Here is a 21821-nt window from a genome sequence, read left to right as displayed (position 1 = left end):
ACAATTCTAACTGGCTGCCTGGTGTTGCCTTTACTAAGGCCCAGCTTGCTCATAACTAGCCTAACTGAATAAGACAGAGTATATCAAGGGCAGCAGTTAATGTAGTTGGTAAGTAAGTTTCCCAATTTTTGTCTTTTCTTTTAATTCAAACTAGAAAATAAAAATAAGCTTCCTTCTTTTACAGTTCCTAAGGTATTTCCCTATTTATCATTAGTACAGTGGTAGAAAGCATTATTTTTATAACTATAGAAAAAGCTTATACGGTTGAAAAGGTAGATTTTCACCTTGATGGTACTCAAGCAATTTTCACAAATTCAAAAAAACATCTTTCCTTAAAGTCTTATCTACTAAAATACATCCCTTGGATATTGATGTTTGACCTAAACTGTATTATTTATAATAATGATGATTCACAGTTATTTTACTCTTAAATTACAATAGGTATTGTTATTTTTAAAAAGATTATTTTACTGACTAAAGAATACATAGGAAAATAACAAAATTAACATAAAACATTCATCAAAGGATTTTATAGAAATATATCTCAACTACTGTGTAAAAGATAATATAATCCAGATGCATAACGACCCTATTCTACTGAAATGTAAACATTATTTAAAATACTTAAGCCAAAAGAGTCAACTTAATTTTAAAAAACACATAAGCCAGACATGGTGGCTCATATCTGTGCACCCAACACTTGGGGAGACTGAGGCAGGAAGACTGCTTGAGCTTAGGAGTTTAAGGCCAGCCTGGGCAACATAGTTACACCCCATTTAAAAAAAAATAGCTAGTCATGGTAGCACACGTCTATAGTCTCAGTTACTCAGGAGGCTAAAGTCACTTGAGCCCAGGAGGTCAAAGTCATGATTGCGCTACTGCTCTCCAGCCTGGGCAACCAAGCAAGACTCTGTCTCAAAAAAAACAAACAACAAGAACAAAATATACACATACATATATATATGTAGGTATTTATGTTTTATATATATAAATATATATAATTTAAAAACATCTGGATTTTATGTAAATATGTGATTGAATATAACTGGCAAAGACAAGACAACATAACATGCAGTGTTAGTACACAGTAAAAGCTCACATGAAAGCAATTTAACCCATCTTGTATCAAAGTACACTGATGTATTGAAGTAGCATTTTCTGGCAAGAAGAGAGTCAGAGAAGAGAAGAAGAATGGCTTCTGACTGTGACTTCTGGTGTTTATATATTTTTTCTTCCTAAAAAGTATTCATAGCAGTTTGTTTTTTTTCTTTGCCTCCTAGAATAAGATCTTAGCTGATCATGTGAATTTCTGAACCTGTTTAAAAGTCAGAACCTGCAAATGAAAACAAAGCTATTTTTGTAAGTCTGGCATTCTAAACGAGTGCATTCTGCCCCAGCTGGATTAATGTATATGTGAACTTCAGAGATATGTTGAGACCTCTTCCACGCAGTCTAGATTCCAATGCAGCAGTTACAGAGCAACTATATGACATGGGAGGCAATGTGTCAGGCATTTTCATATGTTGCACTTTAGATGTGAATTCTTTCACACTGACATTCATGCAGAAGTTGAAAGAATAATATATTCCTGACCACTTAAACACTTCTGTTAAAAACCACCAGTACTATTCATTTCTAATTATGACCTTGGAAGACAGTTTTCTAAATAATACATTTCAATATTAACAGAAACCATCTATACAGCCTGATTCTGATTTAACTAACTCATTATACCTAATACTAAGGAATAGTCTTTTTGCAAGCCTTAAGATTCTTTTCCTATACTTTTACAAGATGCAGACTGATGCTACCTTTATTGTGAACTTAGGCAAGTTGTTTAGCTTTTATGAGACTCTATTTTCTTAGCTGTAGAGTGGAGATAAATACATGCAACACAAGGTTGCTGTAACAATTAAGTAATATATGCAAATTATAGTACATTACAGGCGTTAAAAAAGAGGAGGTGAATGAGACTTTCATATCTGTTGTGAACAATTGTCATACTGATAGCAAATTTAATTATATTACTCATCAAACTGAGAACCTTCGATGGTTGCCAATTGGCACAAAAAAGTTGAAACTCCTCAATATCTCAAACCCAGCACAACATATTTACTGCAACTTACTTTTTCTAGCTTTACCATTCACCTTCTGCATCAGCATATAAATTCTTCATTCTACTCTCCGAGAATGTGCCTCAAACCAGCCATGGCCTTTCGAACCTCAGTGTTTTCACACATACCAATTCTTACCTAGGATGCCACCATCTACCCTCCCACGTCTCTGTGATAAACTCTGACTTAAACTTCACAGCCCAATTCAAATACTATCCCTGCTGCAAGTTTTCTCCAGTTCCCCAAAATTTACTGAAATGTTCTCTCTTTGCTCAAAAAGCACTTTTACTTACCTAAACGATTGCACTTACTCTGTACAGTCCTTATATTTACATATCTGCTTTACCCTGACCTTGCATTAAGATATAATAAATCAGCATTAAGATATAATAAATCAGCAACTCCCAAACTAGGGGCAATGATTTTCTTAATGGACCAGAATCACTGATTCTTTCATTTACCCAGAGCTAGAACTCTGTCCTTTTCATGATTGGTTCCCTGGCACAGTGCTAGGTACCTAGTAAGTCCACAATAGGTTAAAGGGAGCCAAGAAACAGTCTGAGGAAATTAGGGTAGCTATGACAGAAATAATAATGGCAAAGGAATAAAGAGAGTGACACTGCAAAATGAACCATTTTGGCTGCTACTTCTTCAGCTCCCACCAGTGGGACTGGTTTCTTCATAGTCTGCCATCCAGAGGCCTGATCTTGCTATTTATCTAAAAGCCTTGGCCCAGGTTCCAGTGCTATGCTCAGCATAAAAATAGATCTCCTCTGAAAGTTAAATGTGTCCTACTTCAATCATTGGTGAACAATTACTAGCCATTAGCATCTATAACCATGTGATCTTTTCCTCACCTATAGGGCTTGACAAAAGAAGTCCTGAATTTATCAAATTTAAGATGCCACTAATTGTAAGAAATCATTACTTTATGTAGCATTGAGAGGAAAAATAGCCACCAATTACATGACGACATTGACTGTGAGACCTCTAATTTCAGAGGGAGAAGAGGAAATATTACATATACACACACACTCAGGAATATATTACATACCTATATACACATGATTTATATATATATATATGTGTGTGCATGCATAACTTACATGTATATGTTTTAGTGTATGTCTTAGGACCAAATAAAAAATACATAAAATATATGATCAGATTTTAAGTGAGGCTTTTGATTTATCTGCTTTCCCTATGTTACCAACAACAAAAGAAAGAAATAAAAATAAACATTTGAGAATTTTAAAGTGTTGTCAAAAATCTGACACACTTTAAAGGTCCAGGAAGGAAGTACCTTGGTGTGGAGCCCAAATGGTGTCAGTGGAAGGGTAAATAGGCAGATCAGTAATCTTCAGAAATGTGACAGAATGACTATGGGACCATTCATCCATAAATATAAATTGAGCAAGTATGTATGTGTCAGGCACCACACTGGGGACTAACAATAATATTGTGAATAAAATTGGATCGCATCCTTAAGAAACATACTGTCTTGTGGTTCAGGAAGATTTGATTAAACAATCATAAATATATCATTACAACTGAGATAGGTGACAAAAAGGAAAGGAATGGAATTTAGAGGCACATATAGAAAAAATGAAACTTAGCTTAGACTGGGGGAAAAGCAGGGAACACAATCCTTAGGCAGTAGTCTTTGAATTGATATCTGGAAATAATGGGGGAAAGAAAATGGAGTGCTGTTTCCAGACTAAGGGAACAGCATATGAGATGAAAAAAAAAAAAAAAGGCCCCTTCTAGGAACTGAGAAAATGCTGCTCTGGAAGCATAGGGATGGAGAGTCAGAGAAGGAGAGGGCAGAAGCCACACTCCATAGAACCTTGTAGGCAACCAAGTATTAGTAATATGGGTTGGGAGGGAAATAGGTATGGTGCATAAGAACAAATGATGCTACTGAGAGGGCTGATAAAAACTGATGACAGTTTAAGCTCCAACGATGAGAATGAAGATCAAAAAACTGATGAGTTCAAGAGATATTTAGAGAGTAAAAAAGTCAACAATACATGCTAATGATTTAAGTAGTGTTATGGGAGTGGAAATAGGAAGCTGTTAAATTTTCTGACTTTGTGCAGCTGGAAGCTGTCATTCACCAAGACTAGGTAAACTGGAAGAGACTCTGTTTGGGAGGAGATAAGCAGAATACAGTGTGATGTGAATGTTATGAGTTCTGCTTCAGAAATGTTGAGTTTGAGATGCCTTTAAGAGATCCAAGTAAAAATGTTGTTCAGGGAATTGAATGTTGGTATGAAGCTTAAAGGAGTGTCCAAGTCAGAAAAAGGGTCAAACATTGACCCCAGACGGATATGGGACTAGCTGACAGGATGAAAGGGCCTTGGAGTTCTCTTATTTCCTTAACTTAGCAACTAATATAGTTGTTTTCAATTTATAGGATGCCTCTAGCTCTTAGAGCTGAGGGAATCTTGGTTCTACTTGAACTGGAAAGATGTATTCATAATATCCCATATTTGAACTATGGATATGTTTTTCAAAGAACATAGTATTTTGCATAGTCCAGTATTTTATTCTCATATTTTCCAGGAGGAAAACATTTAGGGTGGGTGGTGGCAAACCATGAATAATTAAAGAAAGTTCCTTCTGAGTGCCAATAACTCCCTTACGGTTAGAGGTATTTGAAAACATAAATAAAATATGATCTTGCTATAAGCTTGATATTGCCTATATTGTTAATTCTGAAACATTATAATGTTAAAACAAAATCACAGAAAGTTAAAGCATTCACATGCATTTAAAAAATATTAACAATTAGTTCAACAACTACATTAGGATAACCTTATGAGTTTGTGTTTCCTATTCTACAAATTCTACTATGTAGAAATTTTGTGCAGAAAATTCTACTATGTAGAAATTTTGTGCAGACTAGAAATTTATTAACATGTTAAAACAGTATTTAGAATACAGTAAAGGTGTTATTAATACATTGTTTTGAAATAAAGTTATATCAATTTTGTATCTGAAGAATAAATATGCATATGCATAGAGTGCTCCATCTTTAGAAAATATTTTAAAATAATGTAAGCACTAGAAAATTACTTCTTCTTCTTGTACACATTTTTTTATTTTTTAGAGACACTCTATTGGCCAGGCTGGGGTGTAGTGATGTAATCATAGCTCACTGAAACCTGCAACTCCTGGGCTCAAGGGGTCCTCCTGCCCTGGCTTCCAAAAGTACTGGGATTACAGGAATGAGCCATCATCCCTGGTACTCCTCTCTTAAACTTTTTTCTATCTTCCCTATTTCCTTTTGTCAATCTTAAGACCAGCTACGGAGAACATTAATAGCCCTGTGCTGCCCTCTAGTGGTAAGTAGAGGATATAGTCAATTAGAAGATTTTGCCTTTTAATACTTCTTTCAATGACATTCTAATAAAAAGTAGATATCATAAGAAAAATTTCTTAATCTGCTATCACCGACAGAAGATAAAGAGCTATTTAGCACCACAGCTATCAATTTATTACTCTAACTCCAAATATTTTTCATGGTAATAAAGAAGTACGAATTGATGTTTGTCTTAAAAGCAAATTCTTAGGCCGGGCTCAGTGGCTCAGTCCTGTAATCCCAGCACTTTGGGAGGCTGAGGTGGGCAGATCACCTGAGGTCGGGAGTTCGAGACCAGCCTGGCCAACATGGTGAAACCCCATCTCTACTAAAAATACAAAAATTAGCTAGGAGTTTTGGCACGCGTCTGTAATCCCAGCTACTCAGGAAGCAGAGGTGGGAGAATTGCTTGAACCTGGGAGACGGAGGTTGCAGTGAGCAGAGATGGTGCCACTGCACTCCAGCCTGGATGATAGAGCAAGAGCCTGTCTCAAAATTTATATATACACACACACACACACACACACACACACACACATATACATATATGTATAATTTATAATATATTATTTAGTAATTTCAATATAATGGTATAATTTTTGGCAATTAAATTTAAATTGTTAAGAACATTTTTAAAAGCTAAATTTAAACAAATTCAAACCAACAGAAAAATGAATTTTTTCTTCTAGGAATTGAGGCATTACCTTAGTGTTAAAGCTGGGTGTGTGTGTGTGTGTTTGTGTGTGTGTGTTCAATACAGCTAGGGCATTTCTTAAACTACACTTAATATGATGCAGTAATAGATCAAGGTACCTAACAAGTGATAAGAATTTGCTTTTTTTTTTTTTTTTTGGAGACAAGAGTCTCACTCTGTTGCCCAGGTTAGAGTGTAGTGGTACGATCACGCCTCACTGCAACCTTGATCTTCGGGGCCCAAGCAATACTCAGCCTCCAAGCAGCCGGACTACAAGGCAAGTAGCTGGACTACAAGCATGTACCACCAAACCTGGCTGATTTTTAAAAAAATTTTAATAGCGTTCAAGTCTCACTGTGTTGCCCAGGCTGTTGTTCTCAAATTCCTGAGCTCAAGAAATCTTCCTGTCTCTGCCTCCCCAAAGCTGAGATTACAGGCATGAGCCACCATGCCTGGCCTATATAACACTTAGAACTTAGAAGGTATATTTAGAAGATGCCTTATTATCTGAACAAGCCCGAAACACTTGAAATTACTACAACTATTTTGGAAGTTACTTTTCAAATGGAATTTTTCCCTAATAAGACAAAAAAATCCAGTTGAAAAGATAACTGCTTACTTAACAAGTGTTTGCAGTGGTGGGAGAGAAATACGGGTGGTGGGTAAAAGTAATAGAACTATTTATTTAACCAAATAAGAACAAAATAGTAAGAGGATCCTTTCTCATGCTGTATAGCTTGATATTTACAGATATTTTATTAATTTTATTAATTCTTAACATAATTTTATTAAATTCTTTATATTTGATATCTCTCCAAATCAAATGGAAGCAATTTTCAGAAAAATGACACATAATCACTTTAGTAAAACCGAAATAGCAAGTGAGACCCAAGAAGAATGAGAATTCAAATATAGTAACCAGTTTGTTAAATTGCTGGGGTTGTGCTTCAAATTTGGGTCTGAGCTTCCTACCAGCCAAAGTGAAAGGGAGCTCATTATATAACATATTTTTTACTTTGAAGAGGAGAGTAAGACTTTCTAATTCCTAAAAATAGATATTTTCTGGTTTTAAGTCTAAATCTAATTTCAATGGGGATTCTAATTTAAGTCTAAATCTAATTTCTCATGTGGGCAGCTAATGAGTGGTAAAACTCATTAGCTCAATAAGAACTGCGAATTCAGAATTTAGTAGATTTTGTTTGCTGTTTTTGTTTTGTTTTGCATTTAGTAGAGGCTAAATTAATGTAGTTCAAGTTCTACTGATCCAACTTAATAAAAACTCAAAGTAGTAGAAAGACAATATTTCATCAAATATAATTTCTCTCAACCAGAAACAGGATAAAAGTGAACAGCAAATAATTTTAAAATAATAATCTTATTTTACAGTCAGAAATATATATTATTTTCATATAAGAAGATCCTAATTATCTCTTAGTTTAAAGCTCCTTGAGAGCCATAGTCTTATCTTCTAGTTCCTTGGTATTTTTCACTTAGGTTTGATCACAGTGGATATAAATTCACTAATAAAGTAGAAAAAATGAACTTCACCACTGGTGGGTCGTTTTGGTTTGTATTTTTGGTGGACAGGGGGTGTATTTTTACCTTGTAGCAGTCTCCTCCAGGAATAATTTCCTGAATATATACCAACGGGCCTTCATTCCGGTTAATTCCTCCTACTATCTTCAGGCCAAGGCCTGTTTCCTTGTTAATTGTAATCATCTGAAAGGCAGGATCCCTAAAATAAATTAGCACACACAGGTTAGTGTAGAGATCTGTACCTATTTTTTTCTTTAAACTACTTATTAAATCAAATTCTTAGATCTAGACCAGTGGCCCCTAACCTTTTTGGCACCAGGGACTTGTTTAGTGTAAGACAATTTTTCCACAGCTGGTGGGGTGGGTGTAGGGGCGCAGATGAGGGATGGTTTCGGGATGATTCAAGTGCATTACATTTATTGTGCACTTTATTATTACATTGTAATATATAATAATTATACAACTCACAACAATGTAGAATCAGGGGGAGCCCTGAGCTTGTGTTCCTGCAACTAGATAGTCCCATCTGGGGGTGAGAGTGACAGATCATCAGCCATTAGATTCTGATAAGAAGCAGCAACCTAGATCCCTCATATGCACAGTTCACAATGGGTTCATGCTCCTATGAGAATCTAATGCCACCAATGATCTGACAGGAGGATGATCTCAGGCTGTAATTCTCACTTGCCCTACGCTCACCTCCTACTGTGTGGCCTGGTTCCTAACGGACTAAGGACCACTACCAGTCTGAGGCCCAGGGGTTGAGGACCCCTGACCTACACAATCCAAAATACTTAGTACTTACTAGCAATGATATTTTTTAAAGTATGGTGACGTAATAACAATTAAATGAATTTTCTTGCCTGTACTTACAATCTTCTCTACAAAACAACCAAAACACAAATGAATTTACAATGATAATCTTATTTCTTTGAAGTAGAACAAAAATTTATTAAACATACTGAAAAGATTTGTTTTTACCTGATTATTAGACTACTTGAAGAATTCCAATACTAAATATTTTAATGAATTAGGTAAGTAGCTTTAAAAGACATGTCTGTGGCCATTTAAAACAAAATAAATATGACTTCCATTTGAGTCTCAAATAAAATTTATCTTTTTAATTTAGAAAGAGTATTTTCTTGGTACAAAGTACTTGTTTCAACTGTAATTTCTGCCAGACAAAACAAAGCCATTTGAAAAGAAGGGACTGTCAAAAAAATCCTGCAAAAGTCATTGGATTCAAGTCGCACTTCTGAATATCCTGGTCAGAGCAGAGATTTTACCGGTCAAACAAAACTGGAATTAAATTTGAAATAAGACTTAGGAGCTGCATGTTTACTTATTATGTACTGGGTACTGTCCTAAACAGTGCCTAAATAATGACATTTAATTTAATATTTACAAAATCCTTAATATTCTTAACCTTATTATTCTAAACCATCCAAAATTCAGGTAGGTTAATTTGGTGGCCCAAGTGTGAGGCCAGTCAGTCTTACTTCAGAGGCAAAATGTGATATGTATTCTATTTTGTTGTTGTATTAGTCATTGTTGAACATAGGACTTTCAGCTATCTTCAAACACATTGAATAACTGAAACTACTATTAAAAAAAGAGTTACTTCATATCTTACATGATTATAGCTTTTAGGAAAAGTCTTCTTAGCTTCTGCCATAGAAATTCTAAGAATATCATTAAGAATACTATTGCATTCAAAAAAAATAATTTCTAAAAATAAAGAAATTTTTAAAAACATATAAAACTCCCTGTTTTTGAATATTTTGCTTTCCATATATAACATCATTTAGAGCTGCATTACAGGTATACTGAATTCAGCTCTAATTTGGAAAGGCCTATCTGGTTTCTCGGGCAACAATCAGTTAGAAAAATGGCAGAGAGCACAGGGTCCAAGGGTCCAAAATGCTCTACTCATGTGGATTTCTGTACCTTAAATCCATTCTTTCTTCTTTTTGTTGTTTTTTTGTTTTTTTTTTTTGAGACAGGGTCTTGCTCTGTCCCATCTGGAGTGCAGTGGCATGATCTCAGCTTACTGTAACCTCCGCCTCCCAAGTTAAGTGATTCTCCTACCACAGCCTCCTGAGTAGCTGGGATTACAGGTATATGCCACCAGGCCCAGCTAATTTTTTTTTTTTTTTGGTAGACACAGGATTTTACCATGTTGGCAAGTCTGGTCTTGAACTCCTGACCTGAAGTGATCCACCCGCCCTGGCCTCCTAAAGTGCTGGGATTACAGGCATGAGCCACCGAGCCTGGCCAATAAACCCATTCTTTATGGGACAGTAGATTGCAAAAACAAACGAGTAAAGCCTAGAAATCAAAGAGAAGGTAAGAAAGGGAAGTAAGGTACCTCATTAGATCTCTCCACTAACTCTTACATCCTCCAAATGTGAATGCCCTTCACTAGGAGCACAAACAATCTCCAGCATGTATTATTGCTTCAGTACAGAAGCACTTTTCTAATCCCAACAAAGTGTTATTAACATAGCAGTTTATTGCTTCTAATATTTTTTCCTATATAAATCCATCCATATATTTTCTGAATTGATATTCATATATTTTCTGAATTGCTATCGTACTACTTAAACAGTTTTAGAACCTGTTTTATTATTGTAAGCAATGTCTATGTTGTTAAAAGTTCTTCTTAAAAATAAATTTATATGTTCATGGCAGCATAAAATTTACATACACAGCTCGGACTTTAAGACTCTCCTATTGTTAAAAATTTAGATTACCTACTCTTTTTCCCTATTACATATTAAAAATATTTCTGATCAACTTTATTCATAATAAGAGAATTACAAGTTAAAACTATGTAGAGGTACTACTACTCACCTACCAGATCAATAAAAATTTAAAACTTTAACAACATACCCTGATGACAAAGCTGTGGGAAAAGAGGCATTTTTTGCATACTGCTGGTGGGAATGCAAAATGGTACAACTTCTAAAGAGAGAAATTGGTAACCTCTAACAAAAATGACCCTCTGATCCAGCGATTCCATTTCTAGAAATCTATCTCAAAGATACTCTGGCAAAAAATAGAAAATGACTTATATACTAGGTTATTCATTTTGACATAATTTGTATTCACCAAAAATTGCAAACAATACAAATGCCCATCCATAAGGTACTGGCTTGAATAAACTATGGTACATCCACACCATAGAATATTATGCAGTTATAACAAAAAACAAGGAAGATCTTTATAAACTGATATGAAGGGATCACCAGGATATATGTTAAAACAAAAAGGCAAGGTGAAAACAATATAAATGATACCTTTTAAGAATATTCCGGGGAGTAGAATCCAAATATATTTAATTATTATGTGTACATATATTATATGTGGGTGTGGGTGTGTGTATATATATATATATATATGTATGTATGTATATATATATATACATATATATGTGTGTATATATATATATGTATATATATATATATGTATGTATATATATACATATGCATTTGCTTAAGCAGAAAGAACTACAAAAGGACCAAGAATAAAAACAACTTTTTACAGACGGAATGAGGGCACAGAGTGAAGACTAGAATAAGAGCAAGATTTTTTTGAATATACCTTGTTAAACCTATGTTTTATGTTTGCAAAATTCCTCCCATTCCTGTCTACGTGCATCTTGGTAATGTGACTTTACTGCTTCTTTTCATTAAAAGGAAAGTGTATATCTCCACTCCTTGAATTTTTATTTGTCTATTTAAATTGCTTTGGCCAATGGGATACCAGCAAATGTGAGAAAAATGGATGTTTAGAAAACACCTGTGCTTCTGCCACCATGTCAAAGCTTGAGCTAGCCCCCTGCAGAATGAGAGACCAGTTCAAAAGAGACCTCAGCCATCCAGCCTTCCTAGCTGAGGCCTCACAAGATGTAAATTAGGCCATCCTACATTATCTGGCATAGAGCAGAGCTGCTCAGCCAACCCACTGAATCATGAGAAAGAATAAATTCTTACTGTTTTAAGGGACTTTAGGGTTGTTTGTTGGTCAGCAAGAGCTAATCTTATATTATGAATTTTGTTTCTGGAATTATAAAATATTCTAGATATTAAAAAGCCAAAATTTAAAAAATACAGATTTTGTCCCATACATTGATTTACACTGAAAGGTAATTCAATGTATTACTTTACTCACTACTCATTATTGCTATTCTAGACCACATTAGACAGCTAGATTTAAAAAAAAACTTTTAATCAAATGTTCATTAACAGTCTACATATTTCCAACTATATTTCAAAACATATTAAATTTAAAAATTACTTTTCAAGTAGACTGGGTGATATGACAGTAGATGTATTTTTATTCATGCTTTCACCAAAGTAGCCTTGGATTTAACAGCTGTATAAATGAAGATCTTGATGAAGAGTCTAGAAATTCTTCTTTTCCTAGGATTAGAGAAGTAGAAAATAAATTGTCAGGTCTTAGAACTGTCGAATTTGATTCCAACTGTTCATAAAAACATTATATATACTTAGCACATAAATAATATAAGCCTATGTATAGATGTTAGATGTATGTATTTTGAGTATGGCATTTTAGTCATTGATGATTACATCTAAGAAATGTAAAGACAGCTCATTAGGTCTATGTCTATATCATATGAATATCCCTATCTATATAAAATCTTCATTCTCTGGCAAAAATGAAGAATATAGCTAAGCTTTATGTAACTATTATAACTTCGACCCTTGGTAAACTTAAAAATCACATCATAATTAAAGATTGTGGAAAATGTCTCCTGTGAGCACAAGGCTATGAAGCTTATAGTCAGAAAAATAATTATCCAGTGTATTTGAAAAAAAACTAAATTCTTATTACCTTACCAACTATCTTGAGGTATTTTCTGCAGATCCTATATTACTCTAATTTATTCCAGGAATTTCTTAAATGCTTTCCTGTGAAGAGAAAAAAATATGCTTTTAATGTCTTACATAGTTCCACTGTGAAAATTACAGAGAACAGTGTGCAGTTTCATTTAATTAAAACAAACGGTATTTGAACAGAGATTTACCACCTTTTCATAAGAAAAATGAATGAAGCAAAGGAACTTAAAGTTGAAAGTGATACTAGGATCATTTAGTACAACTCTCTCTCTCTGCAGAAATGAGGAGCTAGATTCAGAGATTTTGTGCTTTTCCCTCACAAATAAGAAATAGTGTTTTGTTTTTTGTTTTTTTTTCTTCTCCTAACCAGAACTCAGGCTTTGTAGCCTACTGAATGGACCTTGAGATCTCATAGGCCTGGGTTCCCACGTGAACTTTTGGGCTTCTCCAAGCCTCGGCTTCTACAGGTACAGTAGGTACCTTGTTTGTGGTGATGATTTCACAAATGGATACACATGTTAAATGTAACACATTGTCTCACTTTAAATATCTGCTGTTTGTTTTAAATCAGTTATAGCTTAATAATCTTGAACTTTTAAAAAACCTGATTTCAGTTAAAAATGGCATCTCGATCTTAGCACATATCTCCTTTCCCTCCCAAGAGCCAAGTATATGAGACTATTAAAGAGCTACAAACAGTATAAACTTAGAATATTGAAAAGATGGGAAAAGAGCCATCAGATGAAGATTTTGAACTAGTTTCTGGAAGATAAATAGATGGTTGGGTGATAATTGGTAAAAGAGTGCTAAAGAAGCTGAAATTTAGGGCAGTACTTCTTAAACATTTTTAAGTTTGAGCACACAAATAATGGTAATCTTTAGCTTAGTATACTAAGCTAAAGAAAGGTGACATCCTCTGAGAAGCTGAGGAGAATCAATATATCAGCACACGAGCAACTGACTCAAAACAAAATTCTGGACTAGGAAACAGGTGCAGAAGGAATGTGTCTTAAAGAAGCCCAGAGAAACTAGGACTCAGGAACAAAAAGTTCTAGGGAGAACAAAACTGAGAGATTGAGGACTAAAATCAAGAGGATCATCCTATCTTTTCTCCAACCATTGTATAGAGAAGAAATCATAGATTCTTCTGTAAATGAACTGAGTGGACCCCAAACAGAGAGCCAATCACCTTTGAGAGCCTAACATAGAGACATATTCACTGGTCTCGGTGGTAAAAACATTTCAACTTTCACAGCCTCTGTAGTAGCGACAGGAACAGTGGAAGCATGCAGATCAACAGCAGCCAGAGAAATGAAGCTACCAAGCAACAATGTCAGTAGCAAAAGTCCAATGACCATGAAGCAAGAAAGTTACTCAGTATCCCATGAGGAAAAGAAGGGCCACTTGAGGGAGGAGCTTAAAATTCTTGGGCTTTGCATGGTAGTCCCTCAGAGTGAAGAGCCACTGCAGCTGTCCACGAGACTGATGTAGTCATGGATGAGAGTTCAATTCTAAAACTAAGTTTGCATAAGTTCATTATACATTGCTTTAATAATACATGCATGGAGCAGATTCTCAAACCTCAAGAGAGGTCATTCTCATATAACAATAATAGTAGTAACTACCATTAATTGGCACTATGTTTCACATACAATGTATTCCAAATATATTTATTTAATATTGTGGAAAATGTAGGAGACATAAGAAAAAAGAAGAAATACAGAATTCAAATGCTAATACTGCCATGTTCTAGTAATATGGCATTAGAAAAATTGCCTAAGCTCTTAGCATCTCCTCGTATTAAGGTAGGGATAGTAACAACTTGCTCAAAGGCAGATGTGAATAATTGAGCAGTCTTTCTACTGGTATCAAAGTGAGTAAGATCCTCATCTTTGGTGAGTTGTTTTAACTGGACACAGGGTCCCTAGGCCTCCTGGAAACATACCCAAGTCTAATGATGTATAAATGCTACTTTACAATAGATTCCATATAATATACTTAACAAGACATTTTAAAAATTTCTATTTCGAGGTATAAAATAAAATTTAGGTGTGTATTCCATTCATTTAGCATGCTGGCAGTGTCCTAAGTGCTGGAGATGAGATCAGGAGGGGGTGAAGTGCTCTGACAGCGGAATGCACAGGGAGTATGGAGAAAGGCTGCCTAACCTGGGATCTAGGTCATCATTAAACAGCAATATAGCCAGGCACCATGTTACAGGATTTTCTTCCCATAGGAGCCCCACAAGGGAGGTATTTTTAAACCAATTTTAAATGAAAGAAAAATAAGTCATAGAGAAAGTATGTGACTTGTCCATTGTCACAGGCTAGTTGTAAATTAGAATTTGAATCCTGCTCTTTCTTGCTCCAAACCCAAGTTGTTTCTACTATAGTATGCTGAAAAATTAATTTAGGTAAAAAGCTTGATTAACCAAAAAAGTAGAATGAGAGAGTAAGAGTAGTAGTGTGTTATCTCTTCTGTATAAAGATGGCACTATTGATTAAATAGAAGTGGGTTTAATCCTAAGCAGGCTTGTTTTTTATATTAACAAGGTATTCATTGTCATGTCCTTAAATATCATAAAATGCCTGTCATTTCCCTCTCCTTTGCCTGTTTCCTACTCTCTTTATACAAGCTGGCAAGGCTCTCAACCAACAAGGATTCTAGTAATGTTACATACACATACTTCACACACTCACTCACACACATACACGCACACACACACCACCCCCAAGTTCCTATAATTAATGAATAACACAGAAAGAAAACATTCTGTTCTTTTACTAAAAATATTCACATTCAAGACAAATATATTGTTTTTCTAGTTTGGTGAATCATAAGAGGGAAACAGATCAGCAAAAACAGAAAAAGTGGAACACTGGAGGAAAAAAAATCTTGTTGTGTAAGATGAATCTATTCCAGAAAACTTAAATTAGAGCTTTTCTTTGATAGTCTGTTTACTTATGATCTCATTAAAACAATTTTCATCCAATATAATTAGAAATTTCATCAGATTAAAAAAAAAAAAACTGCCCATGTGCATATGGTGTTTGAGTAAGACTTAGTAATTTATATTATCAGACATGACATTCAATCAAACCAGTTCTTTCCATTGGACAAAAAATAGAGAAAATTAAAGGGATAAAATATCTTCTGCCAGAATTATAGTAAATATTAATTTAATAAAATTATAAAAATGCCATAATGAAATTGATAGAAATGGCCAAATTTCCCTCAGTCAGGGTTGTACTAATTTATTATCCCACCAATAATAATGCCTGCTACTCTAAATTTTCTCCAGTATGGCATACTAAATAACTTCTGGATTTTTGCCAGTTTTGATAAAAATGATATCTCAAAGTAGTTGGAGTGAGGCTGGAGTTTTTTATGCTTTAAAAACCATTCAGTATCTCCTTTTATGTGAACTGTGTTTTTTACATCTTTTGCCAGTTCTTCTATTCACCATTAGGCTTTTTTCTGTTCAATTTCTAGTTCTTAAATCTTAACAGAAATTATCTCTTAATCAGCACTAAGAATTGCAAATATATTTCTTCCCCATTTCTTCGGGGTTATGGGCTTTTTGTTATGCAAAAGTTTGTGGCTAACTTTATGAATCTTTTATGATTTCCAGGTTTTAGGTAAAATTAGAAACTCCTTGCTCACTCCAAAGTTATAAAGATTTCTCTCATATTTTCTTCTAGTATTTTTATGATTTCATTTTTAAACATTTGATCCAATTGGAGTCCATTGTAATATAAAGTACAGATCCAACTCATATTTTTCCCAAGAAGATCACCCCATTGTCTCAACCACATTTAATAAATAATCCATCTTTTCTCCATTTTGAGATATGACTTTCATCATATACCAAATCTCATAAGTGTTTGGGTCTACTTCTGTAATTTTTATTCTGGCCTTTGGTTAGTTTGTTTATTCATACACCAATGCCATTCTATTTTAATTAGAGAGGTACTATCATAACTGGTGAGAACAATCACCTCTCATTTGTTCTTCTGTTAACCAAGCTTCCTTGGTTGTTTATTGTTACATATTAAATTCAAAATATTATTATCTTGTTTAAAAAATAAAACAATGCTATTTGTTAGGGAATTGCACTAAATTTACAAATTAATTGAAGAAGTATTGGTATTTATGATGTTATTTTGAGTCTTCCTATCCAAGAATTTGGTATCACTATTTGTTCAAATCTTCTTTCATGACCTTCTATAGTAGAAGTGGTCAATCTTTTGGCTTTCCTAGGCCTCAGTGAAGAAGAATTGTCTTAGGCCACACATAAAATACACTAAACACTAACGACAGTTGATGAGGAAAAAAAAAAGCAAAAAAACTCATAATGTTTTAAGAAAGTTTACGAATTTGTTTTGGAACACATTTAAAGCTGTCCTGGGCCACATGCAGCCCATGGGCGACAGGTGGGACAAGCTCGTTCTATAGTGTTTTAAAGTTGCCTTCACAGTGACCTTGTAGGCAGGAGACTAGGATCTGGAGGCAGGGAATCTAAGGTTGATTTGTGCTGACTTCCTAGAACTGAATCAAAAGGAAAACCCTACCTCTCCACAATAGGATCAGAGAGTACTCCTTTGGCGCTGCATGGCAGATGAAAAATGGAAAGTACTTCTCATTGATCGAAGGCCACTCTTTCATTTACATAAGGTATAACCAAGCAAACAATGTTAAACCTCTAGAGGAAATTTAAACTCCAGAAAATTCTGTAACCAGTGCTCTTGAGCCACTTGTTCCAGTCTAATCCCACTCTGTGGAGAGTACTTTCCTTTCAGTAAATCTATACTTTGTTTCCTTTTTTCATTGCTTTGTTTGTGCATTTTGTCTAATTCTTTGTTTAAAACACCAAGAACCTGGATGACTGGTAGTCAAGACCCTGCACTGGTAACACTTGCACATTTCTTATTTAGTTAATTCCAATGTATTTTTTTATTGTTAATTTAATGCCTTTTAAAACTCCACTATTTTGTAAATACAAAAAATGTTTTGGGAAAGCTTTACTTGTATTATCTTCTAGAAAATAATTTCCCTCCCACCACACATTCTGATTAAATGTCTTCATTTATAAACATTACTAATAAAGCAGTGGGAAAAAAAAAAGGCACTATTTATGTGTGCTATAATTTTGTTAAAAATTACATAATTGTAATATGTTGGTTTACATACAAGTGCATTTTACTTAACACTTCAACACAGACACCTGTCACAAACAAATAACTAGATGATTTATTCAGCTATTATTGCAAAATCTAAAATAATACATCTAGAATAGACCTATAAAAGCTTTGAAAGGAAAAGCTTAATTCCCATCCTTCCTTGTCAAAGTACTTTATATTTACTTTATATTTACTTTAAAGCTGTAAGGTCAAGAACTCCAGTGTCTTTTTAGTTGTTTGTCTAAAGTGAAATGATCACCTGAAGGAAAGGGAAGGACAGTGTGAAATCACTGAAGGCAAGATTTGTTGCTTTAATATTAAGTCCAAACAGTCTCTTCAAAATAAAAATGTTAAAAAGCTCATAAGAAAAGTGCTTTGTCAGAAGCTATTGGCTATCTAGAGGTCTCTAAAGATACACTAAATTATCTTGATAAGATGGGAATTTTCAGACAAGATCTGGCCTGTTCAGGGTGGTATGGCTGTAGACTGAGGAATTTCAGTTCATATGAGTATGAGGGCTTATGCTTATATTGTTATGAGAGGGAAGAAAAGGAAAAAAAAAAAAAGGAGCTGCAGAGAACACTGTTAGCTTTTCCAAGGGCATAAAGGAGATATTTAATTGCTTTCTTGGGTTCACACTCTATATAAGGTAACCAGATTCCTGATAGAACAATAAGGACACATAGGGCACTCCTTGATTTTGTGTTCAAAAAGGAAGATGTGGCTGGGGTCAGAAGTATCTAAAAATGCTAGGTAAGTATGGTTTGTAAAACATCTCTTAAAAGTGAAAATTCAGCACATTTAATAAACAATTATGAACAATAAAGAAAGAGAGGGTTAGAAAAAGTGGGAGAATAAAACATGTTAATGACGGGCATCTGGGGAAATGGGATATCTGTGACGGTAGAAAATCTAAATCCAGGGTTTGTCTACCAAAGGCAGGATATTAGCTCATTTTAATACTCTGTGATTGGCAAGAAGTGATTCAGCAAACACACAGAAATATTTGTTAGTTCCTAAGTATCATTACGGAATAGTTAATAATTATAGAACATCAGAAACCTCAAAAATACATAAAAACTGATAATTGGTTAAATAATTTACAGTATAATGATGTAAAAGAATACTATGTAATCATCAAAAATGGTCTAGGTGAAAAACAACAGCAAGGTAAAAACAGAATGTATAGAATAATTTCATCTTTTAAAATTACATTTATTAAAAATATACAATAAAATATAAACAACAATGACAATTGGAACTACTATTTTTATTTACTGTTATTTTTATTTCCTTTAAATTATTTTTTGAATGGTTTACAAGGATACATACTTTGATATATTATTTTGAAAAAGAAGGAAAAATGTCAAAAAAAGTTACCAGGTTTGAGTGTACCTTCTTGGCATCTAATATTTAAAATCAGCTCCTTCTAATTAAGTCTCTTTTAATGTCATTTTACCTTTATGTTATTTTCTCCTTTTATCTTCATTTGCCAAGGTATCAACAAATGTTGAAATTTAAAAGAGAAAATAACATAGATCTGCTGTTTCCCAAAGCAAATCAGCTATATCCTTTAAATAACTTCTTATGACAACTCCTTTATAAGCAAATTGACAGGCAGTAGAAATAAACACACTTATTTTCTGCTATAATTTAAAAAGAAGGATGACTCATAGCAAAGAAGCTCATAGTATGTATTACATAGTACATATATTTAATGGTTTTTTTTATTGCATTGGGAAGATTACCAGTCTAGAGGGTAGATGCCCACTAGTCATATGACTTTGAGCAGTCACTTACTCTGCTCCCTAGTTTCTTCATATGTACGATGACAAAATCATTCATCAAATGATCTGTAAAGGTTCTTTTTTGGCTCTATAAATCAAAAATTTTATGGCAAGCTTATTAAACTACAAGTTCCCCAATGTGTTTTTAGGGAAAGATTTTCTTTTTAAAATATATATCCACCTCTCAGATCACTATGACCCATGAATGGGGTGTGGTAGGCTATAGTTGGTCATTTGGGAGGGATTAGAGTGGAGGGAAAAATGTACTAGTGTAGTGGCATTTCACATTAAGGTCATTTCAAAAGAGAAAAAGGGCACAATGATGTTGGCTACTCAACAAATAATCTGTCTGGTTTCTGTGGACTGACAAGTTAGAAATGCTTACTATTTATTCATTCACTAAAGCTAATATTAAAAATGTAAATATGTCTTCCTGTAAAGTTAGATGTATTATACTTGAGGAGACATAAAAATGACAGCATTTAGAAACAGGCAACTTGTTTTGTACTTTATCACAGCAGAGATTCTTCAAGATAACATTAGCTATTTACATAATCCTAAGGTTGTTTAAGAAAATCGGCAAAATCAGGAATGACTGTTTTCCCTGGGCTAAACTTAACTGATCATTTTTAAATAACATAAAAGTTTCAGGAAGCCAAGATATAAAAGATCAAAGAGTTACAGTCATGCCTCAGTATCTTCATGGAACTGGTTCCAGGATCCCCTGGATACCAAAGTTAGAAGATATTCAAGTCCCTGATATAAAACGGTATAGTATCCAAATAAAACCTATGCACATCCTCCCTTATACTTTAAATCATCCCTAGATTACTCATAATACCTCACACAATGTAAATATGTTATGCTATATTATTTAGGGCATGATGACAAAAAAAGTCTGTACATGTTCAGTAGAGACACATGTTCATTTTTGATCTATGATTGGTTGAATCTGTTCATGCAGACCCTGTGGATACTGAGGGCCAGCTGTATTTTACTTTCTTTTATTCTGTACCCAAAGGCAATATTCCCTTTGCTAGTGTATTTTTTTTTTCCTTTTAAGAATCTAAGGAGTTCAGAAATGCTCATTTGTCTTGGGGGTGTTACCAAAATGCCAGGGGTTCAGTTTAGGTCCTATTGCTTGCTACACAGAAAACCAACCACTGAAAGGAGGAGTATTGCCAGGGAAGAAGGCTTTAACTGGGTGCAGCAGCCAAAGAGATGGGAAATTTGTATCCCTCTCCTTAACCTACTAAAATTAGAGGCTTATATGGCAGGGAAAAAAATGTAACTATGTGTGGGAAAACAGGAATTAGGAAGGGATAAGGAAGAGGAGTTGGTCAACAGGTAGCAAGTTATTGGTTAGGGCAGCAGTCTCCAACCTTTTTGGCACCAGAGACCAGTTTTTGTGGAAGACAATTTTTCCACATATGTGGGGGTGGGGGATGATTTCAAGATGAAGCTGTTCGACCTTAGATCATCAGGTATGAGATTCTCATAAGGAGCATGCCATGTAGATCACTCACATGCACATCTCACAGTAGGGTTCTCACTTTTGTGAGAATCTAATGCCACCACTGATCTGATAGGAGGTGGAGCTCAGGTGGGAATACTCACTCACCCTCCGCTCATCTGCTGTGTGGCCCAGTTCCTAACAGGCCATGGACGGATACAAGTCTGCGGCCTAGAGACTGGGTACCACTGGGTTAGGCAGCCATGATGGGTGAGGGGTCTGGTATCACATTGTCCAGATGCAATGATCTGGTAAGTTTCAGTTCCTTGATACTATCTGGGAGGCCTGATGGTTGGTTTCCTGAGAAAGTAACTCAGATAAAACAAATTTAACTTTATCAAGTTTTAACAATAGAAGAATCAATTTCTATGTTTATTCAAAGAAACCATTAATATCAGTTATATGGGACAATTGGTCCTATTTCAGGATGCATAAGCATCTGCCTGTAAAACACAGCCCAACTCTGTGGGAAACATCAGAAAACTACTTCAAAGAAAGAGTCTTCTTGAAACAGGAGATTTTCATGAACATAACAGCTCACTGCTCTCAGAAGTTTCCTTAGACTACCTGACTGCCTTCTGCTTGCTTTCATTCACGCATTCATCCACCAAACATTTAACTCAGTACAATTATGTGCAGGTACCACACTAAGTGCTTGTGATATTGTGGTGAACAAGTCAAGATCATTGCTCTTTTGGTATTTATATTCCAGTGATGGGAGAAAAACAATAAAAAAGGATACAATTAAATGAGCTAGATTTCGGATATTGC

The 21821-nt window shown here is 34.6% G+C and overlaps 1 protein-coding gene across 1 annotated transcript in view; it reads right to left on the bottom strand.

Annotated features, from left to right (window-relative positions):
* The window catches only part of STXBP4 (syntaxin binding protein 4), a 164620-nt gene that overhangs the window by 135006 nt on the left and 7793 nt on the right, over positions 1 to 21821 (bottom strand). Inside the window, exons 2-4 of the mRNA XM_032279278.1 lie at positions 12566 to 12642; positions 12008 to 12132; positions 7775 to 7907 (exon numbers count right to left, since the gene is read on the bottom strand). Of these exons, the coding sequence (XP_032135169.1) occupies positions 7775 to 7907; positions 12008 to 12054 (180 nt within the window). The 5' untranslated portion in view covers positions 12055 to 12132; positions 12566 to 12642. The remainder of the gene's footprint in view (positions 1 to 7774; positions 7908 to 12007; positions 12133 to 12565; positions 12643 to 21821) is intronic.

Source organism: Sapajus apella, unplaced genomic scaffold (assembly GCF_009761245.1).
Source record: "Sapajus apella isolate SASKATOON/1434 unplaced genomic scaffold, GSC_monkey_1.0 scaffold12, whole genome shotgun sequence".
Lineage (NCBI taxonomy): Eukaryota > Metazoa > Chordata > Mammalia > Primates > Cebidae > Sapajus > Sapajus apella.
The sequence above is the reverse complement of the archived record's forward strand: the minus strand, read 5'-3'. Positions and strand labels throughout refer to the sequence as shown.